Source organism: Macaca nemestrina, chromosome 7 (assembly GCF_043159975.1).
Source record: "Macaca nemestrina isolate mMacNem1 chromosome 7, mMacNem.hap1, whole genome shotgun sequence".
Lineage (NCBI taxonomy): Eukaryota > Metazoa > Chordata > Mammalia > Primates > Cercopithecidae > Macaca > Macaca nemestrina.
The window spans coordinates 122,386,083-122,403,475 of NC_092131.1; the positions used below are offsets into that span (position 1 = coordinate 122,386,083).

Sequence of the window (17,393 nt, forward strand, 5' to 3'; positions counted from 1 at the left end):
CAAAAGAAAGATGTCAACAATATTTATTTATATATAAAAATCGTAAGTAACAGTAATGGCAGTATAAGAGAGATCAGGGATGTATACAACAAGCTAAGGTAGCTAACAGGCAGTTTAAATTCATCACACCAGGCTTTCACTCATTAAATGGCATTAAACACCTGCCTACAATTAAATGCAAATTAGACAGGGTCTGCTCTGTCTTCCAAAGAGCATTAGCTTGAACTTAGATAGGTTACTTATTATAAATAAATGAGGTGTTTGTGATCTCAACAGCTAGTCCTAAATTGAACGCAGGGTTTTTGTCAGTGTTTGCTACCTGGTCACACCTGAAGTGGTGACCTTTAGAGATGAAATGTAACTGTTTTATCCTTGATACATTATACTGTACTAAATCATTTATGCTGTACTAATAGACTAAGATTGATTACATCTAAAGGCCCTTGCAACTCTAAGATTCTATTATTGTAATTACAATGGAGAAAGTTGAAATATTACAAGTATATAACAGTGTGCTTATACCAAATTAGAATACTATTTTTAATATTAGAAGACTTTTCTCACAGAATGAGTTAGACCTAAATGTGTTTTTTATTATTTATTTTTTGAGACAGAGTTTCGCTCTTGTTGCCCAGGCTGGAGTGCAATGGTGCAGTCTCGGCTCACTGCAACCTCCACCTCCCAGGTTCAAGCGATTCTCCTGCCTCAGCCTCTTGAGTAGCTGGGACTACTGACACCTACTACCATGCCCAACTAATCTTTTGTATTTTTTGTAGAGACGGGGCTTCACCATGTTGGCCAGGCTAGTCTCAAACTCCTAACCTCAAGTGATCCACCCGCCTCGGCCTCCCAAAGTGCTTGGATTACAGATGTGAGCCACTGCCCCCGGCCCTAAATATGTTTTTTAAATGGGGTTCATGTGATTGTAGTGGACTGACTATTCTAAGATCAAGGATAAAGAGATACTACCACAATTTACATAGAAGATGGTTCTATTAATTGTGGGAAATGTGGACAACAGGATTGAAATTAATGTTAAGGATATGCTACTGCGTGTCCACAGGAGTTGTCTACTCTATGACTTTACAGTGGAAGGTAAGCTACAGAAATAGTTAACACAATAATTATTAAGTTTAAGCATCTAAAGAATAAAGTAAGCCTTAAAGGAGTTCCCAATTCCTATTTTTCATTTATTTTAAAAACGTTGGTTATGAAAAAGCAGCATCACATTAAGTTGTTGTTGTTGTTGTTGTTGTTGTTTTCATTATTTGAGACAGAGTTTCGCTCTTGTTGCCCAGGCTGGAGTGCAATGGCGTGATCTCAGCTCACCGCAGCCACCACCCGGGTTCAAGCGATTCCCCTGCCTCAGCCTCCCAAATAGCTGGGATTACAGGTGTGCACCACCACCCAGGCTAATTTTGTATTTTTAATAGAGACGGGGTTTCTCCATGTTGGTCAGGCTGGTCTTGAACTCCCGACCTCAGGTGATCCGCCTGCCTTGGCCTCCCAAACTGCTGGGATTACAGGTGTGAGCCACCGTGCCCGGCCACATTAAGTAATTATTATATCAAGCATCACATTAAGTAATTATATCAAGTAGTCAGCTTTTTAAATATAGCAGTATATATATTAAAGATTAGCTGTTACTCAGTGAGTACAGGAAAGTTTATATACCTTTACCAGATGCAGAAAAGTTTTAAAATCAGTCTTCAAATACAACTGGAATTCTCTAGCACAAAGGATGAACTTTACTGTGGATTATAAATTAGTATTATTTGCCAGGATACAAATACTAGATTTTTCACTAGTACAGTTCAGATAATATTTTGCTGCTATTTTTAGAGGATCAAATGTTATCTCATCAGTTACTACTTCAGTCATACAGCCAACTGTTCAAATGGATCATCTGTTAACATAAGTTGAGGTTAGCAACTGTTAGTCTGTTAAAGCTTGCACCAAATTTAACACATAACTTACATTTTCATAATTTTTTAAGTGCCATAAGATGTATGTGTGTTAACTAAAGGTATACTTCGGTCCCTTGGGAGGCTTCACTTATTTGCATTCCCAATATGAACTGGTATCAATATATTTGCCCATTTATAAATAACAGGAACAAAAAGCCCAAGAGATCCAACAATTGAAACAAAAAGAAAAGTCCACAGAAACATCCGATCAAGAACCTGGGCTATGAATTTCCAATCTTCAACAACCTGTGATGAAAAAAATAAAAATGCATTAAATAATTGTAAATTGTGTACATATTTTAACATATAACAAACACACTGAGTTAGAAGCCAAATCAATTTCTGCCTCCCGTTGCTGCCTGTAAACAGTAACTGACCCTATACTCAGCTCAGAGACAGACACTAGCCTGATGGTCTGTTATAGATATAAGCTTTAAAAGACACTACAAAATATGTTCATTTACACATCAACTTATCTTACAAGTGGTTTACTTTGATAGATTAAAATAGACTACTTGGATATTTTACAATAAACTAAAAGTTATTCTTACTATGTAGTTATTCTTGCTATTTATTCTTGCCCAACAGTGTTTACTTATTTTAATATTTTGAGAGACTCTAGCCTGAGATTAATTTCATGCCAAATTAAAAGTTGGTTCAGAATAATACATGTTAGAAAGCTGTTCATCTTCCCCACATACACACTTTATTTATTTTTGGATTTCCTAGGGACCACTTCAGTCTAATTTCATGAGCACAGAACGGCCCTCCCTGGAGCCAGCTTTAGTAGGGAGCTGGCTGAACAGCTCAGAGCCACCACAAGGAAAGAGAAGGATGAGCCTAGCCACTGAGCAGCCCTTTCTACCAGGCCGTTTCCTTGACCAGGGGCTTCCCTGGCCCTGAGCCTCTATGAAGGATGGTGTCTATGTAGTTCCTCTGTAGGAACTATGCCTCCAAGGTGTAGGATAATTTAGAATTTAGGGCATTGTAAACACTCTGTTACTTCTCTGCTTCTTTTATTTTGAGACGGAGTCTCACTCCGTCCCCCAGGCTGGAGTGCAGTGGCACAATCTCAGCTCACTGCAACCTCTGCCTCCCAAGTTTAAGTGATTCTCCTGCCTCAGCCTCCCAAGTGGCTGGGACTACAGGCGCACACCACCACACCCAGCTAATTTTTCTATTTTTAGTAGAGACAGGGTTTCACCATATTGGCAGGCTGGTCTCAAACTTCTGACCTCATGATCCACCTGCCTTGGCCTCCCAAAGTGCTGGGATTACACGGCATGAGCCACCGCACCTGGCCACCTCTGCTTCTAAGTTTTCCTCTGAAAATAAAGCCAACCTCCCCGATCCTAGTAGTATGAGCCATGGCCCTTTTGCACAATACTTTGCAGACATTTATTAAATTCCATCTCAGTCTAAACCATTATCTAATAAATATAATGTACTTTTGAAAACTCCATTGATAGCTCCAAACCTTACAAACTAATTTAATTATGCTACCACCAAACAGATACTTTACAAACCCACAAGCATTAAAAAGTTTTTATGTTGGTTGCCCAAAGTCTCAGAAATCAGCATGAAAGAACTTATGCATGTGACCAAACACATGCTCCCCAAAAACCTATTGAAATTAATAAATAAGGAAGGAAAGTCTTATTAAAATTAAATCATTCAAATATGAAAAAATGTTTTAAAAAAATATACATCAAATGTCCCTTTTGGGGTAAAGGCTATTATTTTGCCAGATTTATTCTGTCTCCTCATACCTGATGGAAGATTTTCCATTTAAAATAGCTCTACAAATTATAATTCACATAATTTTAATGTGCATTCAATTATGAAAATATTACTATAGTCATAGATTTAAAATAATACACAATAGAAGAAATAACCGTGAAAAAACTGAAATCTTACACGTTTTGAAAGAAAATGCAGGCCAATGTGATCACATTAATAAAATTAAAATGTATTCATGTTCAATTCTTGAATTTTAAATATTAACCTTAAGGAGACAGAGCGATTTTTCTATAAAAAAAGTTTTAAGCAAATTTTTGATTTTAGGCAAATTAAGCACAGTAAACACTAAGTTTCAATGAATCCTCTGATATATAACAACATAAAAGAACACCTTACTTCTCTTAATTTCCCTAACATTCTCTTATAAATGAACAAAAAGATTTGTTTTAGAAAAATATATTGGCTATATTTATAAATTCCACATTAGGCTCATTCTTTATAATAACTTTTTTTTTTTTTTTTTTTGAGATGGAGTCTTGCTCTGTTGCCCAGGCTGGAGTGCAATGGTGTGATCTCGGCTCACTGCAACCTCCGCCTCCCAGGTTCAAGCGATTCTCCTGCCTCAGCCTCCTGAGTAGCTGGGACTACAGGCATGTGCCACCATACCCGGCTAATTTTTGTATTTTTAGTAGAGACGGGGTATCACCATGTTGGCCAGGCTGATCTCGAACTCCTGACCTCAAATAATCCACCCGCCTCAGCTTCCCAAAGTGCTGGGATTACAGGCGTGAAGACGCTGCGCCCAGCCTAAAATAACTTTTGATAACTCCATTAACTGTTATAATCGAGTTCTGCCTTCAGATTGTCACAATTTAGAAAAGTTACTAAAGACAAAATTAAAACAGTTCACCCTCTGCCCTCACCCCAAGAAATTAAAAAAATTCATCATGTCAGAGCCAAGAAATATGGCAGGATTATTATTCCTTAGAATATATAACACTAAATTTTCTTTCGAGTTATCCAAGATGCTGATGGCGGAAGTGGAGAAGTGCGATTTGTGTAGATGCCCCATTTTGCAGGTGTTTTAACTGAAACAAGCCTTAGTAAAGATCTTTTATAGAAAATTATGTCAACCATTCTGGCCCTCAATCTATGCTTAGTCTTACTTAAGGGTCATGCTGTTTACTCTGCCAAAATTAATGAAAGTAACTTCTGAACTTAGAATGGAAGCAGATCTGCGTTTGTAAATACACATCACAGACCTCACGGACATCATTTTCCTTCATGATGTGTCTTGTAATGTAGCGAATAGAATCGAGCGCAGTTTCCAATGTGTTTCTAGAAGATTCTGGTCCACTACCACTCTCAGTTTCCTCCTTCTGAGTGAAGTACCTATCTACATGACTTCTCATGCAAAGCAGTTTGGGAAGCTTGTGAAGAAATATCTTGCGGACCCAAGGCGCCATGGCATTATGTGTTGAGGAAGAACGATGATGAATGTTGATAGCGAAGACGGTTACCATAATTGACAGTGTCACAAAAATCATAGTAAATACCAGATACTCTCCAATCAGAGGTATGACTTTTGAAGACGAGGGTATGATCTCTTCAATAACCAGAAGGAAGACAGTCAAAGACACAAGTACTGAAGTGCAGAGACAAATCTTTTCACCTTCATTTGAAGGAAGATAGAAGACAAGTACAGTTAAAAATGATAGCCCAATACAGGGTATTATAAGGAACAAGGTATAAAAGAGAGGCAGGCGCTTGATTACAAATGAGTAAGTGACATATGGATACCAGCAACAGCTGTCGGTTCTGTTTCCTTTGCTCCCCGTTGCACTCACAATTTCCCATTCTCCATTATCAAAAAAATCTCTCTTGTCTACATCTTGGTCCTCTAGAATTATATCAACCTGTGATCCATCGTAAGTCCAAGAACCAAATTTCATGGAACAGTTCTGCAGGTCAAATGGGAAAAACGTGACATCTATGGTACAGGAACTTTTGTAGTTTGCTGGTGGAGTCCAGGTGACAGTGCCATTGTACCTGACGACTGTTTTCGTACTGGTCCCTTCAAAACGTCCATCTGCACTAAAATACACACATAGACAATAACAATGCAGAAATTAAACAATGCACATGAATTGTATTAATATAAGCCTAATATAAATGCAGGCCTATCACTGATTGCATGAAATAATTTTTAAATTACTATACTTCAGATAAGATATACCTGCTACACAGAATATCTGCTACACAGACACTCCTGTTCCAGGAATATATTCCTTAAATATCTAACTCTAGGAGAACTGAACCCCTTCTTCTGCATCTACTCCAGAACTGACAAATCTCTATTTCACAGAAGCCTGAGATTCTAATGATTGAAAAGACCTCACCTTACACACAAAACAGACTCAGGCTGTTTACACAATGGGCACGCATACAGCCAGAACCTGAATCCACATTCCTAGACTCCCTGCACAGTGCTCTTCTTCCTTCATCACAAATACTGGCCATTTTTTACTTGATGGGGAAAGACCATCAACACCAAGCTGGGCATGACCCTGAAAAGCGGCTGTGCCTCTCAAGCTCTCCCACCAAGTGAATTCATATACTAGAAAAGCCTAGCAGGAAAGCACACCACCAACGTAAGATTTCTTTAAAATATTGCTCTTTGTCTTCAAATTAATGTGCCTTTTGCACACTGTTCTGTAATATATCCATGTTTAATATAAAAATGTTTCCAATTATTGAAAATAAAATGATGCTCCAGGAAGCTGCATCATGTGTCCTTACAAGCTTTGTTCACTTCTTAAGAAGCATGGAGGTAAAAGGTGTCAAAAGATTAAAGAGATTTTTGCATAGCAGTTGCCCTGTCCTCATGCCAAATGGCCTTCTTTCAAATTAGATAAAGTGCTTTAATATAAGCACAAATTCCCAGATTTGCCCAGGAGTGGTCTTAGAAAAAAATAAAACTGGTAGCCAGAATTATCCTCTCCCCTAAGTTAAAAAAAAAAAAAAAAAAAAAAAATCCTCAAAACACACCTAGGTAGGATGCCTCTAAAGATGAATTAATAATTAACCCAGCATTCTTCATTGTGGGAAAATGACAATACAGTATTTAAACGCAATTAGAAGGATGTACAATTCAACATAAAATATGACCTCAACGATGTAAAAAACATATTTAAAAAATCTGGAAGTCCGCCAAATATATAGTCTAGTAAATCAAAGGGTAAATGGAAGTATCAGTCCCCCTGGTGTGACCCCCCCTACCCTGCCACGTGATAGCTCTGTGAACCACCACCCTAAGCCTCTGTTTCCTCATCTATAAAACATGTAATCACACCCAATACATACAGTCACGTCATTTGATTTTTATACCTAAACAATTTTCAAAAGGGAGAAAAATTATTAGTGCCTAATAGAAACACAAATGTTTTCTTTTGGAAATATGAAACTATACTTAGAATACAACTTACTTATCAAACAAAACGATATCTGGTGTCCAGACAGAGTCTGAAGGAACACGTATAACTTTTATTCCACCATAGTCATCAGGGTTCCATCTTAATTTTACATCTATCCATTCCTTTAAAACAAAGAAATCTGCCTCAATTTCAATAAAACTAATAGTCAAAAACAGTGAATACTATACTTTTTCGTCACACCAGAAATTTTAGACATGAGATCACCTCTACCCCGAATAGAGAACACCTCCCTATCTTTCTTATTATGGGCACCAGATAACCCTGTCCCCTTGTGTGGTGGTTCTCACCATGGTCCCTGTGAGACACAGGTGAGAACCAGAGCTAGATGTGTTCATGGCTCTGCTCAGCAGCTCTTCTCCCATCAACTGAATGACTACATCCAGTACTTGAAGCCACACGCACTTAATACCCAGGTTCAAGGGAAACATTCTTTTTCCCAGATGTATTGTCACCCAATTTGGCTGTTCTGGTCCATGCAAAAGGGAGTTGGATTTATTGTACATTCTGCATATTTCAACACCTTGCCCTACCCTCCATGCAGTTACAATTCTGTGATCAAGTTAGGAGCTGCAGCCTGAGAAAAGCATATATGCCTTTCAGGAGTTTGGGGTTAGGAAACAAATAGTAGGTATAAAAATTAGGGATAAAGGAAAACAAAAGGAAGCATTCAACAGCAGTTAGGATATATGCATGGTGGCCCAGAAAAAAACAAAAGTCCTTTATATAAAAGGGACTATTTACAAAAAAAAAAAAAAAAATTCATTTCATTCTTGCCCATTTCCACCTCAGAGAGTCAGAATCCTTGCAGTGGACTACAAGCAGTTGCTACTCCACCAGCCTCTTCTTGCTTATCTGACCCCATCTCCTACACCCCCTCTCCCCAATGGTTCTCTCACCACTAGCCACACCAGCCTCTTTGCAACTGCTTAAACACACTAGGCACACACCAGCCTCAGAAACCTTTGCACTTGCAGGTCCTGCTGCCTGGAACACTCCTCCCCGGATATACACATGGCTTGGTTCCTCTCCGCCAAGACTTTGTTCAGACATTGTCTTCTCAATGCTGTTTTCTCTGACCACCATTTTTATAAGTACACCCCCCCCCCAATATTCCCTATCTTCTTTTCCAGTGTGTTTTTCCCCAAGCTTATCAGTTTCTAAGGTACTATACAACTTACTTGTTATTTTTCCCCCACTAGAATGAAGTTCCATGAGGGCAGGTGATGTAGTTTGGCTGTGTCCCCACCCAAATCTCATCTTGAATTGTAGCTCCCATAATCCCCACATGTTGTAGGAGGGACCCAGTGAAAGGTAACTGAATCAAGGGAGATGGTTTTTCCTGTGCTGTTCTTGTGATAGTGAATAAGTCTCATGAGATCTGATGGTTTTATAAAGGGCAGTTCCCCTGCACACGCTCTCTTGCCGGCTGCCATGTAAGACATGCCTTTGCTCCTCCTTCGCCTTCCACCATCATTGTGAAGCCTCCCCAGCCATGCTGAACTATGAATCCATTAAACCTCTTCCCTTTATAAATTACCCAGCCTTGGGTATGTCCTTATAGCAGGGTGAAGACAGACTAATACCACAGGGTTTTTTGTCTGTTTTGTTCACTGCTGTTTCCACATAACACTGTCTGGCACATAATAGGCACTCCAAAAATACTAGCTGAATAAATACAAGAACTCCATCTACCCTCATCTTTCTGTATCCTGCCAATCCACCAAGGCCATATATTCACGTATTCATTCATATTCACAAATATACATCCTCTTGTATTTCTGCTACAAGACATATAATAAAAACAGGTGTCTCAGTCACTAATTGGGTGCCTGTTTGAATTTTATACATACCTGTTTCAACCAGACGTTCGTTGTCATTAACTGATTTTTCTCATCCTTTAAAAAGCAAAAATTTAAATAAGGTTGATTTCAATTACAGAAGCAATAATTCTTTAAACAATAAATTTCACATTGTTATATAAACACTCTTCTGCACATAGTACCCACATTTCATTCATCAGTCTGGTTCTCTAGAAAGCTAGGATCTTTCTTCCAGCCTAATTTCCCATTATTCCTTTCAACATACTCTCTATTTCAGATAAACTACACTAAAAGATACCTTTGGCATTTTTGCATTTAACATTAATCATCTCAACTACTATATTTCCTCAAATTTAAGATGCAGTCTAAGATATAAGCACAGTATTATTTTATGTGCTTAGCACTAAGAGGAGAAAAAAAAGCTATCAATGAATTTCAAGCTGCCATGAATTATAAGACACATCATGATTTCAGAGGTGTTAAAATGCGGACAGACAAATGTAGGATGATCCCCAGGAGGAAACCACTAATAAATGGAAAAATGTTAACTACAAGTGTAAGCATAGCAGAAGAGTTTCAGGGGTAATCATATTTATAAAAAGATTGTATCTTTAAAATCAAAACAAGCCAAAAATGAGATTTAAAAAAAAAAAAAAGACAGAATATGTGGGAAATAAGGTAGGAATCCACCAGATATGATTCCAGGGAGCTTAGCGATAAAAGGAACCTAAAATAGCTCAGACACAATTCAGTGAATTTTCCATTCTCCATCTCCAGGGCCCTCACCCTTCATCTCCCCTGACTCCAGTCCTCTTCCATGTTCGTAGTCCCTGACATTTCATTTTCTGGGCTCTTCTCTCAAGAAGCAACCCTTCTCCAACTTCTCTGCTTGATTAGCCCTTCCTTCTACCACTTTCTACAAATGTTCCTCAAGGATCAGGTTCCTGCTCTTCCCACTAACTTTAAAAACTCATCAAAGTGGGAGGTGAGAGGCAAGGGCAAAAACAAAAACAAAAAAACTCATCAAAGTTTTCAACAGTCACCTCCAAGCCAGCAATTCCAGATGGACATCCTTGTTCTCATCTGTCATCTCAGAGCCAGTCTTGACTTCCCAAAAGCTAGTGAACATTTTCTTTGGGATTAACACCTCAAACCACAATCAAACTCATCATCTTCTCTGCCCTACTCCCATAACAATGAAGATTCTTTTTCTTTTTTTTTTTTTTTTTTTTTTTTGAGATGGAGTCTCACTCTGTCACCCAGGCTAGAGTGCAGTGGCATGATCTCAGCTCACTGCAAGCTCCACCTCCCGGGTTCACGCCATTCTCCTGCCTCAGCCTCCCGAGTAGCTGGGACTACAGGCACCTGCCACCATGCCTGGCTAATTTTTTTGTATTTTTTAGTAGAGACAGGGTTTCACCATGTTAGCCAGGATGGTCTTGATCTCCTGACCTCGTGATCTGCCCACCTCAGCCTCCCAAAGTGCTGGTATTACAGGCGTGAGCCACCACGCCCGGCCAACAGTATTTTTCAAATGTGTTACTCTTCCACTCTAATCACCTAGGCTTCAAAATGTGATGCCTCCCTCCATATTCAGTGGTCAAGTCCTGCTCCTTCTGTGTGGTCTTCTAACTTGCTTCTCATCTTCTAGTCTCTCTTTCACTCCTCAAAATCATGTACATTACTGTTTTACTGATCTTCTGAAAGTACTGCTTTGATCATGTCTGTTGCCTATCAGGTCTCTCACTCATTCAGCATTTACTATGTACCAGATACGGTACTAGGCTCTAGGACAGATACAAGGAATAAAGCTCACCCAGTTTTGAAGATGAAATGCCAGAGCACATGAGTACCAGTGAGTGTAATGGGCACCATATTAAAGTGCAAAAAAAAAAGTTTGAACACAGGAGAGGCCGTCTTATGCAGTCTGGAAAGATTTCACAAAGGGTCTGACAAATGAATTTGGTCTTGAATAATAAATGGCTAGTGCCGGTTGGAAAGCTCTCCCAAGAAGTAAACATGGCAGGAGCAAAGACAAAGTGGCATGCAGGGATCCTCCTCATCTTCTCCACCATCCAGTCAGACCACTCCTGTATGCCAGGGCTCCCAACATTCATCTTTTGATCTAAACAGCTGTACAGCAAGGCTCAGTTATCATACGTACGATTATATTGTTCCTTTGTACTTAAATACTTTTCCTCTCTGCCATGTCAAACCCTACACTTCCTACAAAGCCAGCTCAGGTGCCACCTCATCTACCCTACCTTCTTTGATAAGGTCATTCATCAAGATCTGAATTCCCAGCTCTTTCTGGTATCATGAGTTAGTGCTACAGTTTTCTACACCAGTTGTGTGCCAATGACCTCAACCAGAAAGATCTTTGAGAGCAAGCCCCACCCACCTTACTTTTATTTTCCTGGGGTTTTTTTTGTTTTTTTTTTTTTTTTTTTTGAGACAGAGTCGTGCTCTGTTGCCCAGGTTGGAGTGCAGTGGCACAATCTCAGCTCACTGCAACCTCTGCCTCCCAGGGTTTAAACGATTCTCCTGTCTTGGCCTCCTGAATAGCTGGGATTACAGGCACAGACCACCGCCCAGCTAATTTTTGTATTTTTGGTAGAAATCTGGTTTTGTTATATTGGCCAGGCTGGTCTCAAACTCCCAACCTCAAGTGATCCACCCGCCTTGGCTTCTAAAAGTGCTGGGATTACAGGCGTGAGCTACCGTGCCTGGCCACCACCTTACTTTTCCACTTTCCTATTTTCATTTAAAATCTCCCCATATTGACTAGCCAAAGGTTGAGTGCACAGTCCATATATATTCATTAACCTTTCTGGAAGCAGTTAGATGACATAGATATAGACTTTGAAAAAGGTATATCCTTTGGTTCACTAACTGCCTTTCTTAAGGAAAGGAGATGTTCAGGCATTTGTATACAAATATATTCATCGTTGTTAATTATAATAAGAAAAATTGGAAACAAGTTTCTGTTCAAAATGGGAGAATGCTTAAATAAATTATAGATGAAATATGTAACCATTAAAAATTACATTTGAAGAGCATGTAATGACATAGGAAAATGTTCATTATGTCATAGTAGAGAAAAAGCAGTAATCAAATTATTTCTAAAATATTATTACAATTCTGTAACATACACACAAAGAAAGTCTGGCAAGAAACACAACTAATTATTAATATTAGTCATCTCCGGGTAGTACGATTACAGTCAATTTTTAACTTCTCATTTGTAATTTTTTGCCCTTTCCAAATTCTCTACAAAAATCACCCATTGCTTCTGTAATCAGAACACAAAGCACATCTATAAATGTTATTTTAAAACATACATATATATATGTATATACATACTTGGTTATTCTGGGAACACAACAGGGAAATAATTATTGATTTACACGTTCAGAACAAGAAGAAACTAGTTTAAAAATTAGCACGAATGTTTTAGTTTAAATAGATAGAATCCCTTGGCAATAAGAACAATTTATCAAGGGAACTTATTCTACTGATGAATGTCACATGGAAAAATTTCTGAAATGTTTTAAGTGTGAGCCCAAGATAATGATCTCTTGTGATACTTTTAGGTCCTAAGAATCTACCACTCTATTTTTGGACTTTTTCTCTTAAACGTAAAAATTTTTTTTTCTTTTCCCTACTTTCAAGCTAACAAGTTACTCTTAAACTTTTTGAACCTATTTTTAACACATTTAAGGAATATACAATGTTTTAGATCTTTGAATTTGTTAAAGATAGACTTATAATTACCAAATTGAGATAAACAGTTTCTAAACTATAAAATATATAAACACAGTGTGTTATCATGTATGTGACACAATCATTACTTTTCCTTGGTGAGTTCCTTCAGGCAAAGGACTGCCTCAATCACCTTTGTAATCCTTGGTGCCTAGCACAGTGCCTGGCCACACATCAGGCTCTCACTAAATCTGTGAGAAATTGAGTATAGAAGGATACGCACACCTACCACATCCACCAATTGAGATATTGCAAGTCCAAACTTTATTTTTATTTTGTCATTCAGGTGTTCCACAGGACGAACCCATCTTTCGTAGTCTTGAAATAAATCCTTAAGCAAACTATCTTCATGTTTTGCAATAGAAGAAGGTTCAGATAATCCTGTATAACAAATTTCTAAAAGTTAATGTACTGGCTTCTCTCCCACCAGATCCCTATACTTTCAAACAAAAGTTCAAACCCAGGAGGCAAAGGTTGCCATGAGCCAAGATCGGGCCACTGCACTCCAACCTGGGCCACAGAGAGAGACTGTCTCCAAAAAAAAAAAAAAATAGGAAAAAAAAAGTTCAGCATTATTAATAATGAACCAAACTACAACTTAGGCTATTATTAATGCAGCTTTTAAAATGAAGTATTAATATAAGTATTTCTGATCGAATAAGGGACTCTCTGGCTCAGATATGTCTTAAATTATACTGACTATGGAATATGCTGAGTTTCTTAAGAAACATTCAGTACTCAATACAGAATAATTTCAAATCTAAATAATAAAAGCTTTTAAATTGCCAGGGCGGCAGGAGTTATCTTGAAATTCTAAACCTAGAAAACAGATACATTAAAGCAAAGTTCATTTATCAATTATAAATGTTAAAATTGCTTTAATTTGCATAACCTTTTTTTTTTGAGACGGCGTCCCACCTGGTCTCCCAGGCTGGAGTGCAGTGGTGCAATCTTGGCTCATCACCACCTCTGCCACTGGGATTCAGGCAATTCTCCCACCTTAGCCTCCCGAGTTGCTGGGACTACAGGTATCCAACACCATGCCGGGCTAACTTTTGTATTTTCAGTAGAGACGAGGTTCCACCATGTTGGCCAGGCTGGTCTTGAACTCCCGACCTTCGGTGATCTGCCCACCTCAGCCTCCCACAGTGCTGGGATCACAGATGTGAGCCACTGTGCCTGACCTTATTGGCATAATCTTAATATGAAATATATAAATATTGAGTGACTTATTTAGCTTTGACATACTTTGCTACTATATTTGTATAATATATTGTTATATTTGTATAAAACATTTGTATAAAACTGCTTTTTAGGGAATAAGGAAGGAAGAACTCAAAGATAGCAGACAGCATGCTGTCCTAGAAGCTAAATGAAGAAAATGTAGCAAGAAGGGTTGAGCCTCCCAATCTGTTGATGCTACTCATGAGCCATGGAGAGGCAGCTGAGAACTGAGTGCTGGATTAGCAACAGTGAGGTAGACGGTGAATCTAACAAACGCCATCTACGGGAAGAGAAGAGAGATGACTTGGAGTATGTTTAAGACAGAGTGCAAACACAGGAATGACCTCTTTCAAAAGTTACGCTGATATAGGGATACTGAGGATAAAGAGTCAAGAAAGGTTTATTTCAAGATCAGTAAGAAAATAAATAGGCGGTGGCTCATGTCTGTAATCCCAGCACTTTGGGAAGCCGAGGCAGACAGATTACCTGAGGTAAGGAGTTTGAGACCAATCTGGCCAACATGGTGAAACTCTGTCTCTACTAAAAACACAAAAATTAGTCAGGCATGGCAGCACACGCCTGTAATCTCAGCTACTCAGGAGGCTGAGGCAGGAGAATAGGTTGAGTCCGGGAGACAGAGGTGCAGTGAGCCTACAGTATGCCACTGCACTCTGCGTGGCCAACAGAGCGAGACTCTGTCTCAAAAAACAAATAAATAAATGTATGTACGTATGTATGCTTGTGTGTGAATGTGAACATGGTTGGCTAAATAATTCACAAGGCCCAATGTAAAATGAAGAGGAGGAATTCCTGTTCAAAAATCAGGAAACATGTGCCATTAAATATACTAAAATAAACTTTTTTCTTCCAAAAAATATATTTTAGGACCTAAGTTGTTAAAAAAAAAAAAAAAAAGTCAAAATATAAAATGTTTTAGATACCATGGCCGAAGACTGGTTAGATTTGGGGATCACAGTTATGTTTATACTCCTACAGAGCTCGAATAAGCCTCTCTGAAGAAATGAGTTTTCAGTGTTGTCTGGCCTGGGATCACTTAAGGAAATGTGAAATGTATAAAATGCAAGCATGACATTTACTTAAGACTAATGATATTATGAAAAAAAACACTTTTACTTGAAACAAAAATGTCACTGGCTTATTAATCAGCAAATATACGCACAAGGATTACAGTAGCTAGTGATGGTTCTTCTCCAACCTAAAAGAAATGGTTGCAGAGAAATTAACACTTTCACAAAATCTTCTCTTTATGATGACAGACCATGTTTTCCACGCAGAGATATGAACGAATACCCGGGTACTCTAGCTCAAGGAAACCTATTTCCCAGTTCTCCTTTGCTGTCTAGTTCTTCATAAATAACCTACTCCTCAAGAGTTTGTGTCCTGCTTCCTTGAATAACTAGTTTAATTTTTAAAAAATATTTATTTTATTTTTTATTTATTTATCTTGAGATGGAATCTCGCTCTGTTGCCCAGGCTGGAGTGCAGTGGTGTGATCTCGGCTCACTGCAACCTCCACCTCCCGGGTTCAAGTGATTCTCTGTCTCAGCCTCCCGAGTAGCGGGGACCACAGGTGCACTCCACCATGCCTGGCTAATTTTTGTATTTTTAGTAGAGATGGGTTTCACCATACTGGTCAGGCTGGTCTTGAACTCCTGACCTTAGCCTCAGCCTCCCAAAGTGCTGGGATTATAGGCGTGAGCCACTGCGCCGGGCAGTAACTAGTTTAAGATACTTAGTTTAATCTTCAAATACTATGGAGTTTGTGTGGTGACACCTGTAAATCTCCTTATGCTGAAATGCACAGCATTGAAGATATTTAGACTCATTTAGAAAATTATACACTAGAGTCATTCTTATTGTTTAAAAGCCATTAATTTTAGAGCTTCAAGTTAAAATAGCATTATTGAACCATTTCTCCTCTTCTAATCCTAATTATAGTTCCTGAAATACCAAAAATTTAAGGGTTAAAAGATAAAAGTATTAATAAATAAAATCTTTTTTTTTTTTTCTTTTTTTAGGAGACAGGGTCTCTGTCACTCAGGCTAGAGTGCAATGGTGCCATCTTGGCTCACTGCAGCCCTCGACCTCCTGGGCTCAAGCGATCCTTCCACCTCAGCCTCCTGAGTAACTGGGACCACAGGCATGCACCACAACTGGCTAATTTTTCATATTTTTGGTAGAGATGGGTTTCACCATGTTGCCCAGACTGGTCTTAAACTCCTGAGTTCAAGCGATCTGCCTGCCTCTGCCTCCCAAAGTGCTGGGATTACAGGTGTGAGCCACTGCACCCAGCCTAAAATGTCTTTCAATAGCATCTAAGGAACTTTTGCCTGAGTGGGGAAAAAAACTAGCTTGAATTGCTATCTCAAATCTTGTTTGAAAGAAAGTAGCCAGGGTATAAATAAAATACTAAATTAATCTCAACATTCTACCTAATGAGAATCTTCAAGATACTGCTTTGTGAATATCTTCACAATACATCCCATACTAGAAATACCATTTTCTTATGACACTTTATAGCAGTGTCTGGTGCAAATGTCAAAGGTATTTTAGCATAAAACCTTGATAGTGCACTTAAATTCTTAGTGGTCATGCTTTTTTATCTGGCTCTAAATGTTTTAAGTTTACACTGTTCACAAACCTCAGCATGTTAAAAAGGAGACAATCCAATGCATCCCCTCATTTTACAAATCAGGATATATGTATGACCAGAAGGGTTGCTGCTACAGAGCTCATTAACTGCAGAGCTCTGAGGGGCACCCTTGGCTTCATGCTCTTGTCACAATAACACCTTCCATCTTGTGACAACTTTCTAGATTAACTTAATGAATGCCACACCCCCAATAGCTCTAGCCCACTTTGATGTTTACTTATTCATTAATTTAACAAACATTTATCAGACAGGCACTGGGAACATACTGGTAAACAAAACAGACAACATCGACATTTACAGTCCAGTAGGAAAGACTGACAATATATGTGAGCTAAATTCTAAATAAACTGAATTAAATGGAAAAGTTCTTTTTAGAAGTTGTTTTAAATAGTTAACATTTGCTCATCCTATTCAAAATGAACATTTTTCTGGCATCGCTATAGCACTACATATACGCTGATGACAGTAATGGCTTTTTTTTTTTTTTTTTTTTTGAGACTGGGTCTCGCCCTGTCACCCAGACTGGAGTGCAGTGGCGCCATCATGGCTCACTGCAGCCTGGAACTCCTGGACTCAAGCAATCGTCCCACCTCAGCCTCCCTCCTATCTCAAGCTCCCACACAGCTGGAACTACAGGCATGTTCCACCACACCCAGCTAATTTCTTTATTTTTTGTAGAGACAGGGTCTCTTTTTGTAGCTCAGGTTAGGCT

At 38.7% G+C, this 17,393-nt stretch overlaps 1 protein-coding gene across 4 annotated transcripts in view; it reads right to left on the minus strand.

The window, feature by feature from the left end:
• Positions 1–59: 59 nt before the first annotated feature.
• The window catches only part of LOC105493134 (cholinergic receptor nicotinic alpha 5 subunit), a 29,210-nt gene continuing 11,876 nt past the window's right edge, over positions 60–17,393 (minus strand). The window contains exons 2-6 of one of the 4 annotated variants that reach the window (XM_011760588.3): positions 13,013–13,164; positions 9,052–9,096; positions 7,193–7,302; positions 5,508–5,801; positions 60–2,213 (exon numbers count right to left, since the gene is read on the minus strand). In XM_011760588.3, the coding sequence (XP_011758890.1) occupies positions 2,189–2,213; positions 5,508–5,801; positions 7,193–7,302; positions 9,052–9,096; positions 13,013–13,164 (626 nt within the window). In that variant the 3' untranslated portion in view covers positions 60–2,188. Of the gene's footprint in view, positions 2,214–4,969; positions 5,802–7,192; positions 7,303–9,051; positions 9,097–13,006; positions 13,165–17,393 lie in introns of all 4 variants that reach the window. The other 3 variants (XM_011760586.3, XM_024796386.2, XM_024796387.2) reach the window with 3 other exon arrangements.